This window comes from Manacus candei, unplaced genomic scaffold (genome assembly GCF_025592945.1).
Source record: "Manacus candei isolate 608988 ecotype Guabito, Panama unplaced genomic scaffold, ASM2559294v1 h1tg000044l, whole genome shotgun sequence".
NCBI lineage: Eukaryota > Metazoa > Chordata > Aves > Passeriformes > Pipridae > Manacus > Manacus candei.
The window spans coordinates 2706110-2724160 of NW_026138092.1; the positions used below are offsets into that span (position 1 = coordinate 2706110).

General features: G+C 41.0%; 1 protein-coding gene across 1 annotated transcript in view; it reads left to right on the top strand.

The window, feature by feature from the left end:
- The first annotated feature begins 707 nt into the window (after nucleotides 1-707).
- PIGK (phosphatidylinositol glycan anchor biosynthesis class K) overlaps nucleotides 708-18051 on the top strand; it is a 62056-nt gene continuing 44712 nt past the window's right edge. Inside the window, exons 1-9 of the mRNA XM_051796085.1 lie at nucleotides 708-858; nucleotides 2200-2253; nucleotides 4307-4398; nucleotides 7311-7446; nucleotides 8732-8843; nucleotides 9188-9284; nucleotides 9621-9738; nucleotides 10499-10609; nucleotides 15352-15524. Of these exons, the coding sequence (XP_051652045.1) occupies nucleotides 760-858; nucleotides 2200-2253; nucleotides 4307-4398; nucleotides 7311-7446; nucleotides 8732-8843; nucleotides 9188-9284; nucleotides 9621-9738; nucleotides 10499-10609; nucleotides 15352-15524 (992 nt within the window). The 5' untranslated portion in view covers nucleotides 708-759. The remainder of the gene's footprint in view (nucleotides 859-2199; nucleotides 2254-4306; nucleotides 4399-7310; nucleotides 7447-8731; nucleotides 8844-9187; nucleotides 9285-9620; nucleotides 9739-10498; nucleotides 10610-15351; nucleotides 15525-18051) is intronic.

Here is an 18051-nt window from a genome sequence, read left to right on the forward strand (position 1 = left end):
CAAAGTGGTGACAAGTTGAGTCAGTGGAAATAAAAGAATCATATCAAGCGGTTCAATAGATGGAAATAAAAATCTGATGATTCGTCAGCTCTGAGGGACAGATGCACTGCAGGCAAGGCTATAGCAACGCTTCCTGACAAAAGAAAAGTCAACTTTTAGACCCCACTCTCTCCCCTGCCAAAGGCGGTCCCCGGTCCCTCTCCCCGCCTGTCCCCTTCACTCCAAGGCAGCTCTACCCTGCGGCCACCAAGGCCCGAGGCCACCAAGGTTCTGCCCCCTTGGTGACCTCAACAAAGCCCAGGCACTTCGGGGAATTTCTGAGAGGAGCTGAGAGAAGCGGTGACACCCCCCGGAGCCGCCCGGCCACGGGCGAGAAGCGCGGCCACTGTTCGCCCCCACCGGCGGTACAGCCACGGTGGAGTCGTGTGCTCACGGCAACGGCGGGACCCGCTGCGGCTGCTGCCACTGCCCTGCACGGCCGGACTGACCGCAGGGGCAGGGGCGCCCGAGGGAGCTGCGGGGCGGGACTGAGCGTTCAGGGCAGGGGCACCGCTCCTCCGAGCGCGGGCGGGCCGGCCGGGAGCGGGCAGGGGACGGGGCAGGGGACAGAGCGGGGCACGGGGCAGGGCTCCGGGTACGGGGCAGGGCACCGGGCACGGGGCAGGGCACAGCCCCGGCCCGGCCGCCCTCCCCGCCCGCGGAACTTGCGCACAGGCCGCCGCCCCCCTTCCGGCCGGGCCGCGCAGGAGGCGGGCTGAGATGGCGGCCGCCCTGCCCGCCGCCTCCCGGGCCCGCACCGCCGCCGCCGCTGTGCTGCTCCTGAGCTGCTGTGGGGCAGCGCTGCCCGGCGGCGTCCAGGTACGGGGCTGCCGCGGGGACACGGGTGTTCCGAGGCGCTCGGGGTGCGCTGGGAGCGCCCCGTCGGTTTCCCGAGCGGCGGAGCGGGCGATGCGATGCCTCCCGCGGGCGGGAGGAGGGCGGGCCGGCCCTACCCCGGCCCCGCCCGGCGGGCGGGACGGGCGGGGCTCGGTGTGCCGGGAGAGGCGGAGCGGCGCTGCCCGGGTCCATGTACCGGGACTGGCGATGCGGCACTGCCCAGTACAGCACTGCCCGAGCACTGCAGGGCTCCGTGGGCCGGGAGAGGCGGTTCGGCACTGCCCGGGTCCGGCACTGCCCGGGCCCGGGCAGTGCCGGACCCGGGCAGTGCCGAACCGCCCCTCCCGGCCCACGGAGCCCTGCGGGGCTCGGCAGGCGCTGTCTTGTCTGACTCGTTCAAACTGCTTAATGCACCGTGCCCACGCTGCTTCTGGAGTGTTGTTCGCCTTTGAGTTCCGCTTTGTTAACGAGCTGTTATACTTGAAGTTAATTACCGATAAGACCAACACCCTCCCCGAAACAACAGATGTGTTTTTAGAGTCTTAGGGTGACTGATGGAACTGCGGGTTGTTTGCTGCTTGATGTACAGTATACTTTACATGTATTTTAACACTTTTTTGTTGCTATGTGTTTTGTGTGAGAGCATGGGCATCATCTCAGTAGCCCTCAGAGTTAACGGGGTCTGATTTAAGAATCAGCAGGTCTGGATTCTTGCCCTGTGACAGACTCATTCCCTTACCTCTGGGAAGTCTTATCCTCTTTTCTGTGTCCTGTTTTATGCTCTCCATTAAGGAAAAAGGGCCCTCTCAGCTGCAAAGCACAGTGGGAACTATGGAGAACACAGATTATACAGAAGGTTGCTGTCATTGCTCCTGATTTTGGAAGATAAATGTAACCACCCTGGATTTAAAATGGGTTTAAATTGCAGATTCACTTACCTGCTTTTGAAAATAGAAATGAATCCAAGCCCCTTTTCTCATTAAGGAGGAAACTATAGATCAATAAATCACATTATTTTGTTCTTGGAGTGTCCTTTAGAATAGAGATGTGTTGGCTTTTCGTTTTATCTAACCTGCAAATGACTAACAGTTTTTTCTTCTTTGTTACACAGCAAGTTTCAGGGAAGGATTTGGAGCAAATAATTGAGGTCAAATGTACAAAATAGCATAAAACCCCCCTCTCTCTTGTAGCTTTTCTAAAATTTATTCAGTATTAACGTGTGGTAAGCATCTGCATTCAGCACTTTTGTGGAAACAACAAAAATATGAGTGGTCATTTCTTTCTTATTGCTGAAAAAAATGTAAAATTTTCTCTGTCTTTCAGGATCAAGCAGAACAGTTCTTTAGAAGTGGACACACAAACAACTGGGCGGTCTTGGTAAGCGTAGTCCACGTTGTTTTCTTCCAACAAAGTCGCCAATTTTTTATGAAGAACCATAATTGCAACAGTCATTGAAGAGTTCTGCTCACTTGAAAGGAATGGAAAGATAAAGACTTGGAAATGGATCAATTTGAAATTGTGCCTGCAAATTTTTTACACTATAATGAAATTATCTTTTCAGTAAGACTGGATTTCAAGCACTCAATGTGTCTAGCTGCATGGCATAGTTCATAAAACAAAAGTTCTGACAGCATTAAAGTAGTTAAATTAACATATTGCATATGGAAAAAAAGTATAATTCTGATACCAGGGAAATGTTGTCTCTTTTACCAGAAAGGTACAATTTATTTGTCATTTTTGTTCTTACTCAATCTGTTCACTTGTGATAACAGGCTTAGAATGAAATCAGTTTAGGCAACAAAATGTTTAGATCAACTGTTCTTATCCTAATTCTTTTTTTTTTTCTTTGCCATGTATCTTTTATTAGCTTTGAATCATGCTGCACAATTGGTTCTTAATCACAGTTCAGGTCCTAATGACTAATTTGTTTCAGAACACTATTGTAATTACTCAGTAGCAGCTGTTTGTTTTCCAGATACTAAAATTGAGCAATATAAAAGGAAAGTTAACAGGAACTAATTGAATTAGAAGTAATAATTTCTATATTCTACAATGTACAAACTTGAAACTATTAAAACATCAAATTCTACTTTAATACTATTGACAAATAGGTACTTCTATTAGCACCTATAAAAACACACAAGGTGGAAAATTAAGCCCTAGGAGCTGTATTTTCTGTCCAGGACAGATTTCCTGCTGGTCGTATTTTTTCAGTGGTTCATCATTAAGCTTTATAACAATTCCTACTAATTTTTTAAGCAGTAAAATAGGGAGAGGTTTGCTGCTATCAGGCACTTCAAACCTGGGATAATGCTGTAATTCCCACCTCACCTGTAGTTTGAATTAATATGCTGCAGTGTGAATAGCTTCATTTAAGGCTTGGACACATTTTCCACCATGTTGTAAGAGAGGTGGTGGGGGTAAGGTGCAGATAATAGTACCTTGAAATGTCTCAGCTAAATTGGACACAGTTAGTTTTCAGAGCTTTAAATTTTGCTGAAAGGCAAATGTTCTCACAGACTGATTCCTGTGGGCTTTTTTGGAGTTCCTAATTGGCAGGATGATCAAGACACCAGGGGATCCTTTCAGGCTGAATTTTTATAATTACTCAAACTACTACTCAGTTCTTTTTATGAAAAGACTAGAGGAAAAGATGCTACGTAGTGTAACTTAAAGCTCCACATTTAAAACTGCACAGTTAAAAAACTGTCCAAGTTCTTGTTCCTGCATCTCTGTTTTTGTGGTTTTAAAGTCACCTCTTCTTGTAGAAGTTTTTGAAATCTCTGAATCAGAACAATGTCTGATTTAGGGAGTTTTTAAATCCAGGAATGGCTGAGTCCTGACCCTTTGCCTGTTAGAACAGTAGAAACTCAACTCCCTCGAGGTTTCTGAGAATTTGTGCTCAGGTTTTGGTTAGAACTCACTTAGCTCTTACTTTATTACATTTCACTCCTTAAATGCAAATGTCCTCAGTGTATTTTCCCCAGTGTGTGTCTTCTGCATGAATTCATTTATGTCTTTGTGCAAGAATGCTCTCAGAATGGGTTTGCTATTGAGATGAGGCCTCTTCCTTTGATTTTTAATTCCGTTTGCTAAGGAGAAAGCAAATGAAAAAATTTAGCTTATCCACTTACTATTGCTGAATTATTCCCTAAAGTTCCACTTTCTATACTTAGTTAGGGTTTATGACAATTTTTTCATGAGCCAGTATGCTAATAACTTTTTTTTTAAACTTTTATTTTCAGTATTTCTTTGCTTTGGCACACCAAAGATTTATATATCTTATGTCTTGAGTTTTCATGGTGTTACCCTGTTCTTCCTGATTTGTTACTATTTTTACTATTCCTGTAATTGTGGTCTTCAGATGCAACGTGCCAGGCCAATTTGTATCTTTTACATTATTTAATATGCTTTTTTCTTCCTTTTCAAGGTGTGTACGTCTCGATTCTGGTTTAATTATCGTCATGTGGCAAACACTCTCTCAGTATACAGAAGTGTCAAGAGACTGGGCATTCCTGATAGGTGAGGGGACCTTGGTGAATCCAATTCCTTGCAAATGTGCCATACTGTCTGCAGCAGGATAGAAATGCATTTATCTTCCCAGTTTAACTAGATGAAAGCAAAAAGGAAAAATGCAGTCACATCAGTTGTGTTGAAAAGCGCAGCAATGTTGTTCAAAAGGAAAAGCAAAAAGTTAATGTAGTAAAGCTCCCACTTGGAACAGGCTAATTAGATCTGGCCCCTAAAATGTAGCACTTGGTAAATTGGTGAAAGCATAATGGGAAAATTGATAAATGCACTCAGCAATGACAGTGCTACTCCAAGATATGGCTCTTGCTGTACTTTAATTTCCTTTCAGCGTGGAGATGTTGATAACTCTGACTGTACAAAGGTATCAGCCTTCCACATCTGAAGCCACACTGAGTCCTTAAACTAAAGGCTTTGACCAGAGCAACTTCTGCATAGTGAAAATTGCCTTGAAAAAATCTGTTTTGCATGATTTGTTTTACAGAAACAAGTAACTTTGTCAATGTATGTGCTTCTCTCGTGATAGCACAGTGGTTAAAATGGCACCCCTTCTTTCACAACAGGAGCAGGAAGCTGAACAAACTGTTCTGAAGCATCTTTTAGTTGTGTTCCCGTTGGAAGGAACCTCTTGGCACTGTTCCATCCAGCTGTTTTGCACTGCAGTTTACTCAGAGCTGTGGAAGTGAGTTTTAGGCACCGACATCCATTGAATAATAGGCTGAATATATTCCACTGAATATATATGTACTCCATTGATTATATGTGCCTGTAGGCTCCTGTGGGAATCCTGATGGTCCTGGTTTTTAATGTTAGTGTAGAGGGCTGGTAGTTCCTCCAGCATGTCTGCCTAAAGAAGGGTGTCCTGCTTTGTCGTTGCAAAATGTATATTCTGCTGGATTAAATTTGGATGGCATTTCTTTTTTTCCCCAACTCCAAAACTGTATTATCTGGAGTCCCCAGTTAGCTTCCTCTCAACTCTGAATGCAGTGACAGTATCATCTGTTTTCTCTGTTTATTTAAGAAAGAATAAAAAGAGTGACTTTCTAGTTTTTTTGAAAGAGGGGAATTCGAAACCTAATTTTTAAAAGCCTTTGGGGGCTGTAAATCGAAAGGAAAACACTGCTGTGGGCTGAAAGCACAGAAATGTGGCTTTTGGTTTTGCACATCTCACTCACAAGCATCTGTCTTCTCTCCTGTGCAGCCTTTGAAGCACAGGTGCCCGAGGCACTGTCTTAGAAATTCTTTCACTGGTTCTGCCCTTACCTGAGAGCTTTCATCTGCTTTGCATCCATCTGTCTGCACTGTTAAGGTCACAATAGGTGGCAGTTTCTGAAGTGCTGCAAAAACTGCAGCATGGCTGGAGAGTTCTGTTTTTCAGTAGCCTGAACCATTTCTTACCCATATCCAAGGTTCTGGAAATTAATCTTAGAAAGCCAGCAATGCTTTAGGCTCATGTTTAAAATAAGACATAGGAGAAGACCTATTTTTTACTATTTGCAGCAATTTTTACATGGATTTGAACATGTTTCTTCCTTAGACAAACTCGCTTTATCTGTTTTTCCTTCTTTGCTGCAAGACTTCCTTCAAAATATTGACAAGACAAAACAAACAAACCAACAAACCCCCCACAAAACAAAATTCTCAAGAAATCTCATAATCACATCTTAAAAATAAACATTTATCCTGATTCTTGGGGTTGGTTGTTTTTGGAGGGGTTTGTGCCATAGGCTTATTTTGAATGAAACTGTGTCAATTTGGTGATTTAAATACGTTTGTCCTTCAACAACAAAACATTAGGAAGATGATTTGTCCTCCTCTGGCTTCTGTCATCACAGCTTCATATTTATGCCAGTATTTTATGTCCACTGAAAAAGTTTACTTTATTTTTGAGGACTTATGTTAATTTGGACAGCGTTTCTTTCTCATTTTTTCTTTTATTTTTTTTTGGTGCACTGTGGAACATATCAGCACTTCAAAAGAATAATTTTACTCTTAAAGTGCTCAAGCTGACCTACAGGTGAACGATGACAAGCACAGGAATGGTGTTCAAGGAGCAGGACACAGTTTAATTTAGAATTGTGTCCCCGAGAGTCTGAATTAAACAGCATTCTCTGGAGGATAAAGCTTTGCTTTTGTAAGCATTGTTTGGGAGAATACCAGAATCCCAGTCCAGGAGGGGACTTGTTATTTCATATTTCATATTTTGACCCAAATCTGACCCTGCCAGGTGAAATACAGATCTTTTGGGTGCATGCAAGCTGGAACAGCTTTGTTACACACATAATATGCTGGGGTTGTTTTTCTCTTGGTACTATGAAATGGTAGGTTGTTTTTTTTATTTTGTACTATAAAGACAACAAATTGTCTGATGTCAACCCACTTGTGTTCTTCAGGAAAATTCCATTAGTACAGGTAATTGTAGAGTATCAGATGTAGTATAATGCTTTCAGAAATGTTCAGGAGCTCCTCAATTTAATTAAAAATTATCGCAGCATTTTTAATTGATCTGCCTGAGAAGGTGCACACGTGCTGTTATTTCTTCTCTGGTGCTGCATGAAATGCTTTAGTGCCCTATAAAAATCTCCAGCTTTTTTTATTAAGAGTTCTGTCAGCCTAGGTCCTGGCAAGCCTGTATCCTAAAGTTTCCAATGTCAAATACTCTCCTGCTCATCTTTGGCCTGACTTAATCCTGTAGATAAATAACATCCATGTGTGATATCTTCATTATAGTGAGGATGTGCATAAGGAAACAGGGTATAACCAAGCAAAGTTTCACTTGCAGTTCCAGGAACCTTGTTAATGTTATAAGCTATTGCTGTAACCATCAAACAGCATTGTTATAATTTCTGTTTGACTGTTATGTGAAAGTAGAGTGGCTGAAATGTTTTTGTCTTATTTTTCCATAGTCACATTGTACTGATGCTGGCAGATGACATGGCCTGTAATCCCAGAAATCCCAAACCAGCCACTGTGTTCAGTCATAAAAACATGGAGCTAAATGTCTATGGAGATGATGTGGAAGTGGATTACAGGAGCTATGAGGTAACTGTGCTTTAATTCAAACATTGTACCTTTACTTTTTAGTGTTGGTTCAAAGATTTATGCAGCATCTGTGAAATCTGAGGAAGTGTCTTTCTATTCATATTACTGATTTTGGGCTGGGCTTTTATTATCAACTGATAGGTTTAAAATACACATCCCTCCCCCCATTGATCTTTGGATTTGTATTTGAAGTTTATTTTATTTGAAGTTTATTGTGCTAGAAACATGTTAAGTGTGCTGGCTATTTTAAATCCACAGCTGAAAGTATGTATGGAACTCCTTGTGTGTGTTAGGAATAGAATCACATTACTGAAATTTCTCTTCTTTGGAAATGACTGTTTGATGTCTCATCTTGTAAACACTAAAAACCACCATGAAAATTTGGAGTGCAGGTGAAGTGTTTATTCGGGAGACCTACTTAAATTCCTAGTCTTAAGCATATACTTTTAAAATAAAACAAAAGCTATAACCTAATCATTACCATAAAGTAATTACTATAGAAAAATCTTCATTCTGACACCTTTTGTGTAGTATTCCTTCAAACAGACAGTGTCTTTATCAGTTGGTCTTAAATTAGACATCAATTTTTTGGTTTAATTGTGCTGTGTAATCATTACTAAAGCTTTATAGGAGCATATTTCAGCATATAGTAGATGTTTTTTTCCTCTGAAACTTTATGGGAAGAAGTGAAGGCACAACACTGCAATACAGATACACTCATGAAATAGAGAAACATGTTTTGTTTCTGATTTTGGATTTGTTGCTGGCATTTGAGCTGTATGTGTGTACATGAAGTGGTGTTTTGGAGGCTTTGTTTTAGTCACCATCCAGGTGGGGTGTACTGATCACTCAGACTTATGTAACACAACTGTTTTTCCTTTTGTGAGTCGCAGAGGGAATTCAAACTTATTTTTCCATGGTAACATACTCTAATGTTGGAGCATTTTGTGAGTCCGTGAGCCACTTTGGCAGAATGACCCTGTGTGCTGACAGGTTTTCAGATCAATGAGAACCCATTTAGAAATGATAATGGTGGGAGACTTATTGGATATAATAAAGCAGCAGTTTGATGTCAATGGAATAAAGTGAAAGGCACCACCTGATTGTGAACCTGCAGTGAAACCTTAAACAGAAAATATCTGCTTATGCAGTTTATACCATGCAATATTATGTCTGTTTAGATATGCTGCATATTTTAGTGTTCTGTTACTTAATTTCTGTAACCCAGCCTATAGCTGATCAATATTCTTACCTTTAGAGAATGACTTTGTGCTTCTATTCACAGGTTACTGTTGAAAACTTCTTGCGAGTGTTAACGGGGAGAATCCCCCCAAGCACCCCACGGTCTAAACGTCTCCTTTCTGATGACAGAAGCAATATTCTGATATATATGACAGGTAATTACAGGTTTCTGTGTGCAATTTATTGGTGTTTGTTGTTCAGTCAGGTGGGTTTGTTGAAAGCATCACTAGTCCAAATGAACAAAAGGATCAACAAAAAGAGGTTTGTTTTGTTTTTAGCATGTCATACAATTAAGGGAAAATGTCTGTAAGGCATTACTAAACCAGTGTAGGTTCCATTTGAAGTGGTGTATGGGTGGTGTTCTTACTGTATCAGTTTATTCTGCTGGACTGTCTGTGGAGAAAGAGAACTGTGTTTGCCTTATTTCAGAAAAATGGTCCCCCAGGCTGATATCTTCCTTTAACCTACACTCTTGCCTAACTTCTGATTTTTCTGTCAGGCCATGGGGGAAATGGTTTCCTAAAATTTCAAGATTCTGAAGAAATCACAAATGTAGAACTTGCCGATGCCTTCGAACAAATGTGGCAGAAAAGGAGGTAAGAAATGAGCATTATTTAGACATTAAATACTGTATTTCCTGTACATACCCAAAGGCTTACTGGTAGGCCTTGCTTACCTGCAGCAGTGATACTGTCTGTTCGTAAAATCGCATCAAAGTTTGCATTCAGAAAGAAGAGTTGTTTTTTGCTTTCAGCTTCCTGCAGTTAGAGGTGCTCAAACGAATTGCTTTGACTAAACTCACATCTTAAAACCAGTCACTGGGAATTCTCCTGTTCCTTGGGTTCCTGGCAGCTGTCCTGGTAATTAAAAAGCAAAGTATGTATATGTTGTGTAAGTAGAAATGGCTAAGGAGGCTGTTTTATTTCTTTCAGGTACAATGAGTTGTTGTTTATTATTGATACTTGTCAAGGAGCATCCATGTATGAACGGTTTTATTCCCCTAACATAATGGCCTTGGCTAGCAGCCAAGTAGGAGAAGATTCTTTATCAGTAAGTACATTTATGTGATCCTGAAGACAATTTTCAGAAAGCTTGAGTTAAAAGCACAGTTCCTCTTGACCTTTAAATAAAAATTTCCCCTGCAATTTGCTGAACTCTAAGGTATTTAGTTACACAGTGTCATTTTGACAAAACTTGTAAGTGTACTTTTCCTGCCAGCTTTTGTGTGCTGGCCCAAAGAACCAGGCTAATGATGGATTTCTGTGCTTGCTGGCCAGCTTAAGCACTTTCTAGAGTAAGAAGAAATCTTATGGGAAGACTGCTGAGGGATGTGTGTGATGAATATTCAATTTAGGATTTACTACCTGTGATAGAAACCAAAACAAAACACTGCCTTTCACCTGCTGTAATTATATCCCAGCTGAATTACAGAAGGAGCAATAGGAGAGATCTCAGCCAGACCAAAGCCAGCAAGTCAAGATTACCTGGACCCCTGGACACAATGGCTGTCCCAACCCTGTTCTCAAAGTCCTAAGCAGGTCAGGGCAGGCCACAAACCTGTGCTGGACCATTAAGAAGAAGGGTTCCCACCTTTGTTGAAAACACAGATATTACCAGAATTATACATAAACTGTATTATTCAGCTTATCAGCAGTATGTTGCTTCACAGGTAGTAATTTTCTTTGCTTAATTTGCCTAAGAACAAAAAAATTATTCCTAACTTTTCTAACGTGCTGTTACATTCTGTTCCCTCCTGAACACACAGTTCTCTCCTGCAAATGCCCAATAACTGTTGTGTGTTGTTTTTAAGCATCAACCTGACCTTGGGATTGGTGTTCATCTTATGGACAGATACACCTTCTATGTACTGGAGTTCTTGGAAGAAATTCATCCAGCCAGTCAGACAAATATGAATGACCTGGTAAGTAGAATACTCAACATTCATGAATATGCTAATGACTTTAACAGTTTCAAAACTTAATCTATTTTGTCTGTAGGGTTCTCCAAATGCTTTCCGTGCTCCTGCTGTTTCTCTTTGGGGAATGGTTTTTTTTTGCCATTGTTAAGTGTAGTTGTGTAACACTTCAAGGATTGACAGTGGCTTGCTGACTACAGAAAAAATTAACTAGAATTAGCCAGATTTTGTTTTTTCATTGAAATATTAGTAAAGTATTCATTAAATATTAATTTCAATAGAATGCAGTATTTGTGTGTGAAAAATGATAGTAGGAGGCTTCTAAAGCCACCTTAAGTGGATAGCAGACATTTTCCAGTTGTGGAAAGGCAGGCATTGGTGTTGTTTTGCAAAGGTGATTTAACAGTTACAGTTCTAACTGTGCGATCACAAATGCCTGCAGAGACTAATTTGTCTGTATATCTGCTTAGATTCCAGAGCAAGATATGTCCAAATCCATCAGAGTTTGGACTTCATTATATTAAATGTTATTATAGATCTCAGGTATGAGGCAGAAGGAAAATAAGAAACCAACCAGAAAACCTGTGACAAAATTTATGGCAGTGCCTCTGTAGCAGTGAGATGACATAAAAAGTAACCTTATTTTCTTTACCCTATTAACCCTTTATACCTGTTGCAGTGTTAGTTTCCTGTAGTTGTGCATTATACTTTGGTACCTTGTAGCTGTAAATCCTGATGTGCTGTGTCAGGAATCCAAGAGCCAGCACTTATACAACACCCTGCCTTTGATTCATTTCTGTAAAAGGAGCAGCTGCTCAGAATTTTGATGCCACTCTCTGTCTGCAGAGGACAGTGTTAGCCTGGCTGCTACACGTGTGGTAGAATTCTCTCTGAACAGCCCACACTTGACAGATTTTATGTTGATACAGAATTGATTCAGCAGCTAAGATTCAAGGTTCTTTTACTTCCACGGGAATGAAATTCTGCCCTATAATTTAATACCTTCTGATTATGGGATACAGATAACTTCACAATAAATCTTGATAAAGAAGAGTGTGCAAATTCTTTATTGATTCAGTATCTTCTTCTAGCCTGTTCATTCAAATAGCACTGTAGAGCAGAAAATGAATTTGTGTTAATTAAAAAAGGTCATAAAAGGGAACAGCACTATCTACAGTGTAAGACACCATCTGGGAAGTGGTGTAGCTGGTTGAGCCAGCAGAATGTTAATCTGGTAGTTGAAGAGTGTAGAAATTTGTTAGCTGACCAAGCAGTTTACCTTCTGAGCTCTTTGGAGAAGATACCAAATTGTGTGTTTGTTTTTGCTTATATGCCAAATAGGAGAAGTAAATTCCTTACATCGGGTAAGTCATCTTATCACACACCATTCTGCTGACTGTTGTTCTGGGAGTAAAAGAGAATGGACCCAAATATATCCTGATTTGTGATGATTTGTTCAAGGCCAGGTTGGATGGGGCTCTGAGTGACCCAGTGTGGGGTGGGAGGTGTCCCCACTCATGGCAGGGGAGCAGAACCAGATGATCTTTAAGGTCCTTTCCAGCCCAGGCCATGCTGCGATCGTGTCCTGAGCCATGACCTGCATGTGTTTCAGCAAACATGACCACTTGATTTTGAGTTGATGCTTTCCAGGGCTTCATCTGAGAGTTTCAAAATGACATATGGTTAGTCCAGGGTAAGGATATAAGCCTATTTTTTTGCCAACACTTGTAGGGGATACTTTGGCACTGGAATGCACTGTTAGTGTCAGCTGGTTTAACAATAAAGACCTACTGCTTATCCAAGTCTGATTTATTTATTTTAATTTAAATTAATGCTTTCCAAGCTCAGGATAACTTAAGTTTTTGGCAAACTAGCTTAAAAATTAACTGATGTTTAGTTGTTTCATCTTTTTATATGTCAAATGTCTGCTCTTTTAGAAGTACTGTGTATTTGTTACACTGCTTCTCTTTACTTTTCTCTAACCACTCTTGAAACAGCTTCTCTTCACATCCAGCTAAGGTTTGGATATTGCATTCCTGCAAAGAATGAGACATCTTTTTTCACAATCTACTCCACCTACTCCCCACCTGCTCCATCTGTGTTGCTAAGGGATAGCATAAAACTGTGCAAATGACTGGCTTTAGGTTTGATTACAATTCTCAAAAAGTAAAGACTAAATTGAAATGTCACACATTTGAACTTTTAAAATAAGATTCAAATAAATTTCTAAATGAGATGTCATTTGTCATAAAGTAGCTGAAATTGTTGTTAAGAAAATTCAAGATAACAAAGTTCCCATGTTGGGGGAATTGTTTAGCTCTGTTAGAATAGAATCTTATTTTAAAAAACTTTGAAAAAATTAATACAGGATCCAATGTGTTTCACTTAGCCAATGTTTACCTTTTCTTTCTTTGTCAGAAGACCTCAGTTATTAGTGTTCCTCTACTGTGGTATAATTGCTTTGCAGTCCTTCTTTTCTCACACTGATAGATTTTTAGTGTTGGAGTCTTCTCACTGCCATTGCACATTTTCACCCAAGACTCATATCAACATGTTATGGTGGTAAATTGTTGTGGGACAAGTTAGAAATAGTTGGGTGCAGTATCAGTGTCCCCCTTTCAGTGCTGATGCAGTTGTTTTGGGACATGTATCCTCTCAGGAACTTGACAGAGAGACTTAATGGTATCACTGCAGCATAAATTTATGCTTCAAGTAGCGGGATTAAAACAAATACTTCCCTTTTACAGTTTACTTCAGAGACCTAGTTTTCATGTTTGTGCCCTTAGTTGGAGCAGAGCTGGGGAAAGTTGATAGCATTTTGGTGGAAATGAAGCTTCAGAGGGTTCGTGTGTGCATTGACAAGGGGCTTTTCTATGGGAAGCATGATGCTGATGAGTCCAGTTCATTTTCACTTCACAGGGAGGATAACAAAGATTGGATCTGCCCTGTCTTTCCTTTAGGAACTGTGTGATATTCTGCCAACAGGAGAGTTGGGAATCATTAAAAAAGAGCTCAGTGTGTGTGTGCTTGTGTGCTTCATGTAGAGGTAAAAGTGAGCTGAAGTCTCCCTGCACAAGCAGCTCAATGCCATGTGCTTACAGGTTTAGACAAAATAGACAAGGTATAAAAGAGAAACTGTAATAGAGCAGGAGGGAGGAATGGGGAGATGGAATCTACCCTCTATGAGGAAAAGGCAGGTTTCCTTTCTGGGAAACCTTTTTAATGTAGGGTTCTGTTGTCCAAAGAGAATGAGCAACAAAAGCCTGTACATTTTGTGTTAGGCTCAGCACAGAATTTCTGCTGGGAAGTATGACCTGAAGCTCAGAGGTTTTGTCACTCATAATCTGGAATAACTGAAGTTGCATTTGCCTGGAGCTAGTTAGGACCTGTGGTTTTGTCATAAGAATGCAACCATGTAAGAGCTGACCCGTGATGTAATTTAGATTCTGTGAGCGATGGATCTGTTTGTGAAAATCACTTGGGGGATTTAAGATTAAGAAAGAGGAGCACCCATGTGGAGAGCATCCTTCTTAGTCCTGTGTGATAAATCTATTGTGTTAAATACTCTGTGTTGCTGGGATGTACAAGGACTCACATAAACCAGCACTGTTACCAGGAGGTCAATGGACAGCAACATTTCCTCTGGAGCCTCTGCCTAGTGGTGTGTCCAGTAGGGTTGTGGTTTGGTTGTAAGGTTTGAGTTTCTCTGATGATTGAAACATGAACTCAGCTTTCCACACTCACCAAGGAGTCTGGAGAAAGCCTTAGGCTGCTTTTCATAGTACTTGTAGCATTTTTAACAAAAATACAGACCAGTTACTATTTATGATACTGCATTATGTCCATTATGAGATTACTTGAAATAAAGAAGCTCTGCATCTGTGAAATATCTGAGACTTTTGTGGTGAGTGTGGTGGGATTGTGCAAAGCAGCATTATGTCCAAAATGCACTGGTATTGCCTTGAATATCTACATAACAACTTTGTTACTTAAGAGGCATACTGTCCTGGCTAAATGCTACAATAAATCTTTTACTGAGATCTTTATATAGAATGGAGTCCAGTGAAAACAGTTTATTAGTGCTGCGTGTGTCTTCCAGGTGTTGCAGGGTGTGCTGGATATGTAGACAAAATACATGAGTAAAATAAATAATAAGGTGTTTAGCTAATTTGTAGGTTTCACAGGATGTCTCTGTGAACTTAATGTATGTAAGGCACCTTTGATATTTGAAGATCCTTATTCTGCATTAATTTGCGAGCTGAAAATTAGAAACAAGACTGATGGGTTTTTTTTCTGATCAAAATGTAAATTCTTTCTTCTTTATGAAGCCTTTAACATAGCTACTTACCAAAGTTTGTTTAATCTTGCATGCCTCCCTTTGGTAAATATGAAGAATTAATCCCCACTGGTGACTTCAGGAAGGTTATAGAAGCATTGCTGCATCTATATTCAGAAATATATTTGTGCCTTTATCAGTTAGATGTAATTGATGGTTGGCTTTCACAGAAGCATTTCTAAACTCAAATATAATTATTGTGAGGATGAAGGTTTTCTGAAATGCATACTCAAGATGTTTATGCCTTTAAATGTTTTTGTTCAACCACCTTTTTCGGTTATGGAGCTTTTGCTGAAGTCAGTGCAAGTTTTGTGTGTCGTTTATCTTTTCGTAGCAATTTCGTTTTGGAAGGTGTGTGTAGAGACTCTTGATGAGTGGGGGACAGGATGTGATTGTCCATCTCGGTTTCCAGTTTCAGGTCTGTCCAAAAAGTCTGTGTGTTTCCACCCCTGGGCATCGAACCGATCTCTTCCAGCGGGACCCTCAGAACGTTCTGATCACGGATTTCTTCGGCAGCGTGCGCAAGGTGGAGATCACCACAGAGACCGTTGCTCTGGACCGGGACCCGGCTGGTTTTGAAAGCAAGTAAGTAGTCATTGTTTAGGCTTGGTTTGTACAGCTCTGTACCACAAAACCAAAACAGTCGTGTAACTGTCGAGGAAAAAGAACTCTGGTTTCCTGTCATTTATTACAAAGAATCAGGGAGTGACAAGAAGCTGAACAGCCCAGGTGGCCAAGAAGGCCAATGGCATCCTGGCCTGGATCAGGAACAGTGTGACCAACAGGTCCAAGGAAGTGATTCTTCCCCTGTACTCAGTGCTGGTAAGGCCACCCCTGGAGTGCTGTGTCCAGTTCTGGGCCCCTCAGTTCAGGAAGGACATTGAGGGGCTGGAGCAGGTACAGAGAAGAGCAACAAGGCTGGGGAAGGGACTGGAGCACAAGTGCTGTGAGGAGAGGCTGAGGGAGCTGGGGCTGTTCAGCCTGGAGAAGAGGAGGCTCAGGGGAGACCTCCTCACTCTCTGCAACTCCCTGACAGGAGGGGGGAGCCAGGTGAGGGTTGGTCTCTTTTCCCAGGCAACTCTCAGCAAGACAAGAGGACTGGGTCTTCAGCTGTGCCAGGGGAGGTTTAGGTTGGATATTAGAAAGAAATTCTTTCCAGAGAGGGTGCTCAGCCATTGGAATGGGCTGCCCAGGGAAGTGATGGATTCTCTGTCCCTGGAGGTGTTTAAGAAGAGACTGGATGTGGCATCAGTGCCATGGGCTGGGAACCACAGTGGGGTTGGATCAAGGGTTGGACTTGATGATCTCAGAGGTCCCTTCCAACCCAGCTGATTCTATGATTCTATGACATGGACTTCCTGCTGGGAGAAAGTTGGGGCTTGTCAGCTGAAAACTTTGCTTAAAAGTGCCTGCCCCTTTATTCAGGCTTGTAAACAAATGTTGCTCAAGACCAAGGTGTGGATGTCAGCAACAGGAGAATTAGTCTAGAATTTTCTTCCTGTCTTAACGTTTCTTCTTTAGTGCTCAGGAACATTTCATTCCTGTAAATTCCTGCTTGTGATAGTTTACTCCCTCAGGTAAACTCCGAGTACAAGCCATCGATGAGGTGTTTGCTAACAACTAGCTTTTTAATAAATGTTTTGTTTCTGTTCTGTGAGTTCTCTGGCTTTGACATTTTCCTGTCCTGGGAATTTCTGTTGCTGAGATGCAGTGATCCGTTTGATTAAAATTTCTGGTGCAAGTTCATTGATAGGAGTTGTAATGGGGCTGCTGCTGCTTTGTGGATGAATAAAGAAGTATAAACTTCTTTGTATTTTTGGGATTCTGTTGCCACCTATTGGGAACATGCAAAGGAAGATGTGCTTGTTCTTTAGAGTTTATATAGCATTGTACTTCCATTTCTGTTGCATCTTTTATGTTTCATCATACTGCCCTGTAGGAGGGGGAAAACAAAGGACTGACCTAACGTGCTATATGAGGGATGAAATACTGCTCAACACATAAATTTATGTAAATCATTGTCTACCTTGTTTACTGTTGCTCAAATAAACAGGCTAGTGGGGTAGCATTTTTTAATTTGTTTTAAAGGTACCAGTAACTCTGGTCCTCACAGTTATAAACACCCTACAAGGTTTAATGCATTTTTTATTTTATTTTCAGGCTGTATTTTTATCTGGATCGCATGCATTAGTACATAGTATACATGTCTTTCATTTTGTGACTCCTTAGCATAGAACACTGTCTAGTGACACTAAATTTGTTTTTTCACTGAAGAATAAAAAATCTTTTGGCAAGTAACAGACATTTTGCTAAGAAAAATCATGATGCAAACTTACCTATGTGGGTTTCTAATTTGTGGGTGATTAAATGGAGAAATAGATTTTGGAGGACTTTAATGTTCTGAGGCTGGAAATTGGTTGGGAGTTTCAGCTTTTATTTTTGTGTTAGTTTGGTGTCAGTAAATGAGGGGTTTTTTTTGGTGTCTGACACTGGATTGGACACGTGGAAGCAATGTTGAGAAATGGGCACTCAGGACAGAGAGGAATATTATCCTTGTGAAGTGTTCTGATATTTAATGGAAGCTATATTACATTATCATGGCAATTCCACTTCAGTTAAGTTGGTGAAATTGGAAGGGATAGAGGGACATGCTGGTTTAATATCTGAATAGTTCTCCTTTAGCTTGAGAGAGTCTTTGGGAATGTGTCCACCTGGGAACTGAAGCACACAATAGCAGCTCATGGAATACTGCCTCTTGTCAGGAATGTGTGGGGCCATTTTTAAGTGGTCTTGTAGTGCAAGTTATTCACTGAACTATATTCAGATACAATTTTCCGAAAAAGTGCTTCAGTTCTTGGTTTGTTGTTACCACTTTGAAAGAGTTTGTAGACAATATGTTTTTAATGGAGGAGAAAGTATGGAGTTTGTAACAAAGTGCTGAAAAGTTGTAGTATAGCTTTATAGGTAGTGATGTGGAGTGCTTAATGAATTCCTTAAACAGAATTTTGAGGTCAGTACATCGTGATGTGACAGTTCTGTTTAGCTACAAAAAATTTAAGAATTACAGCTCGAAGTGAATTCATTAATTAAAAATATTAATGCTTTTTAAAAA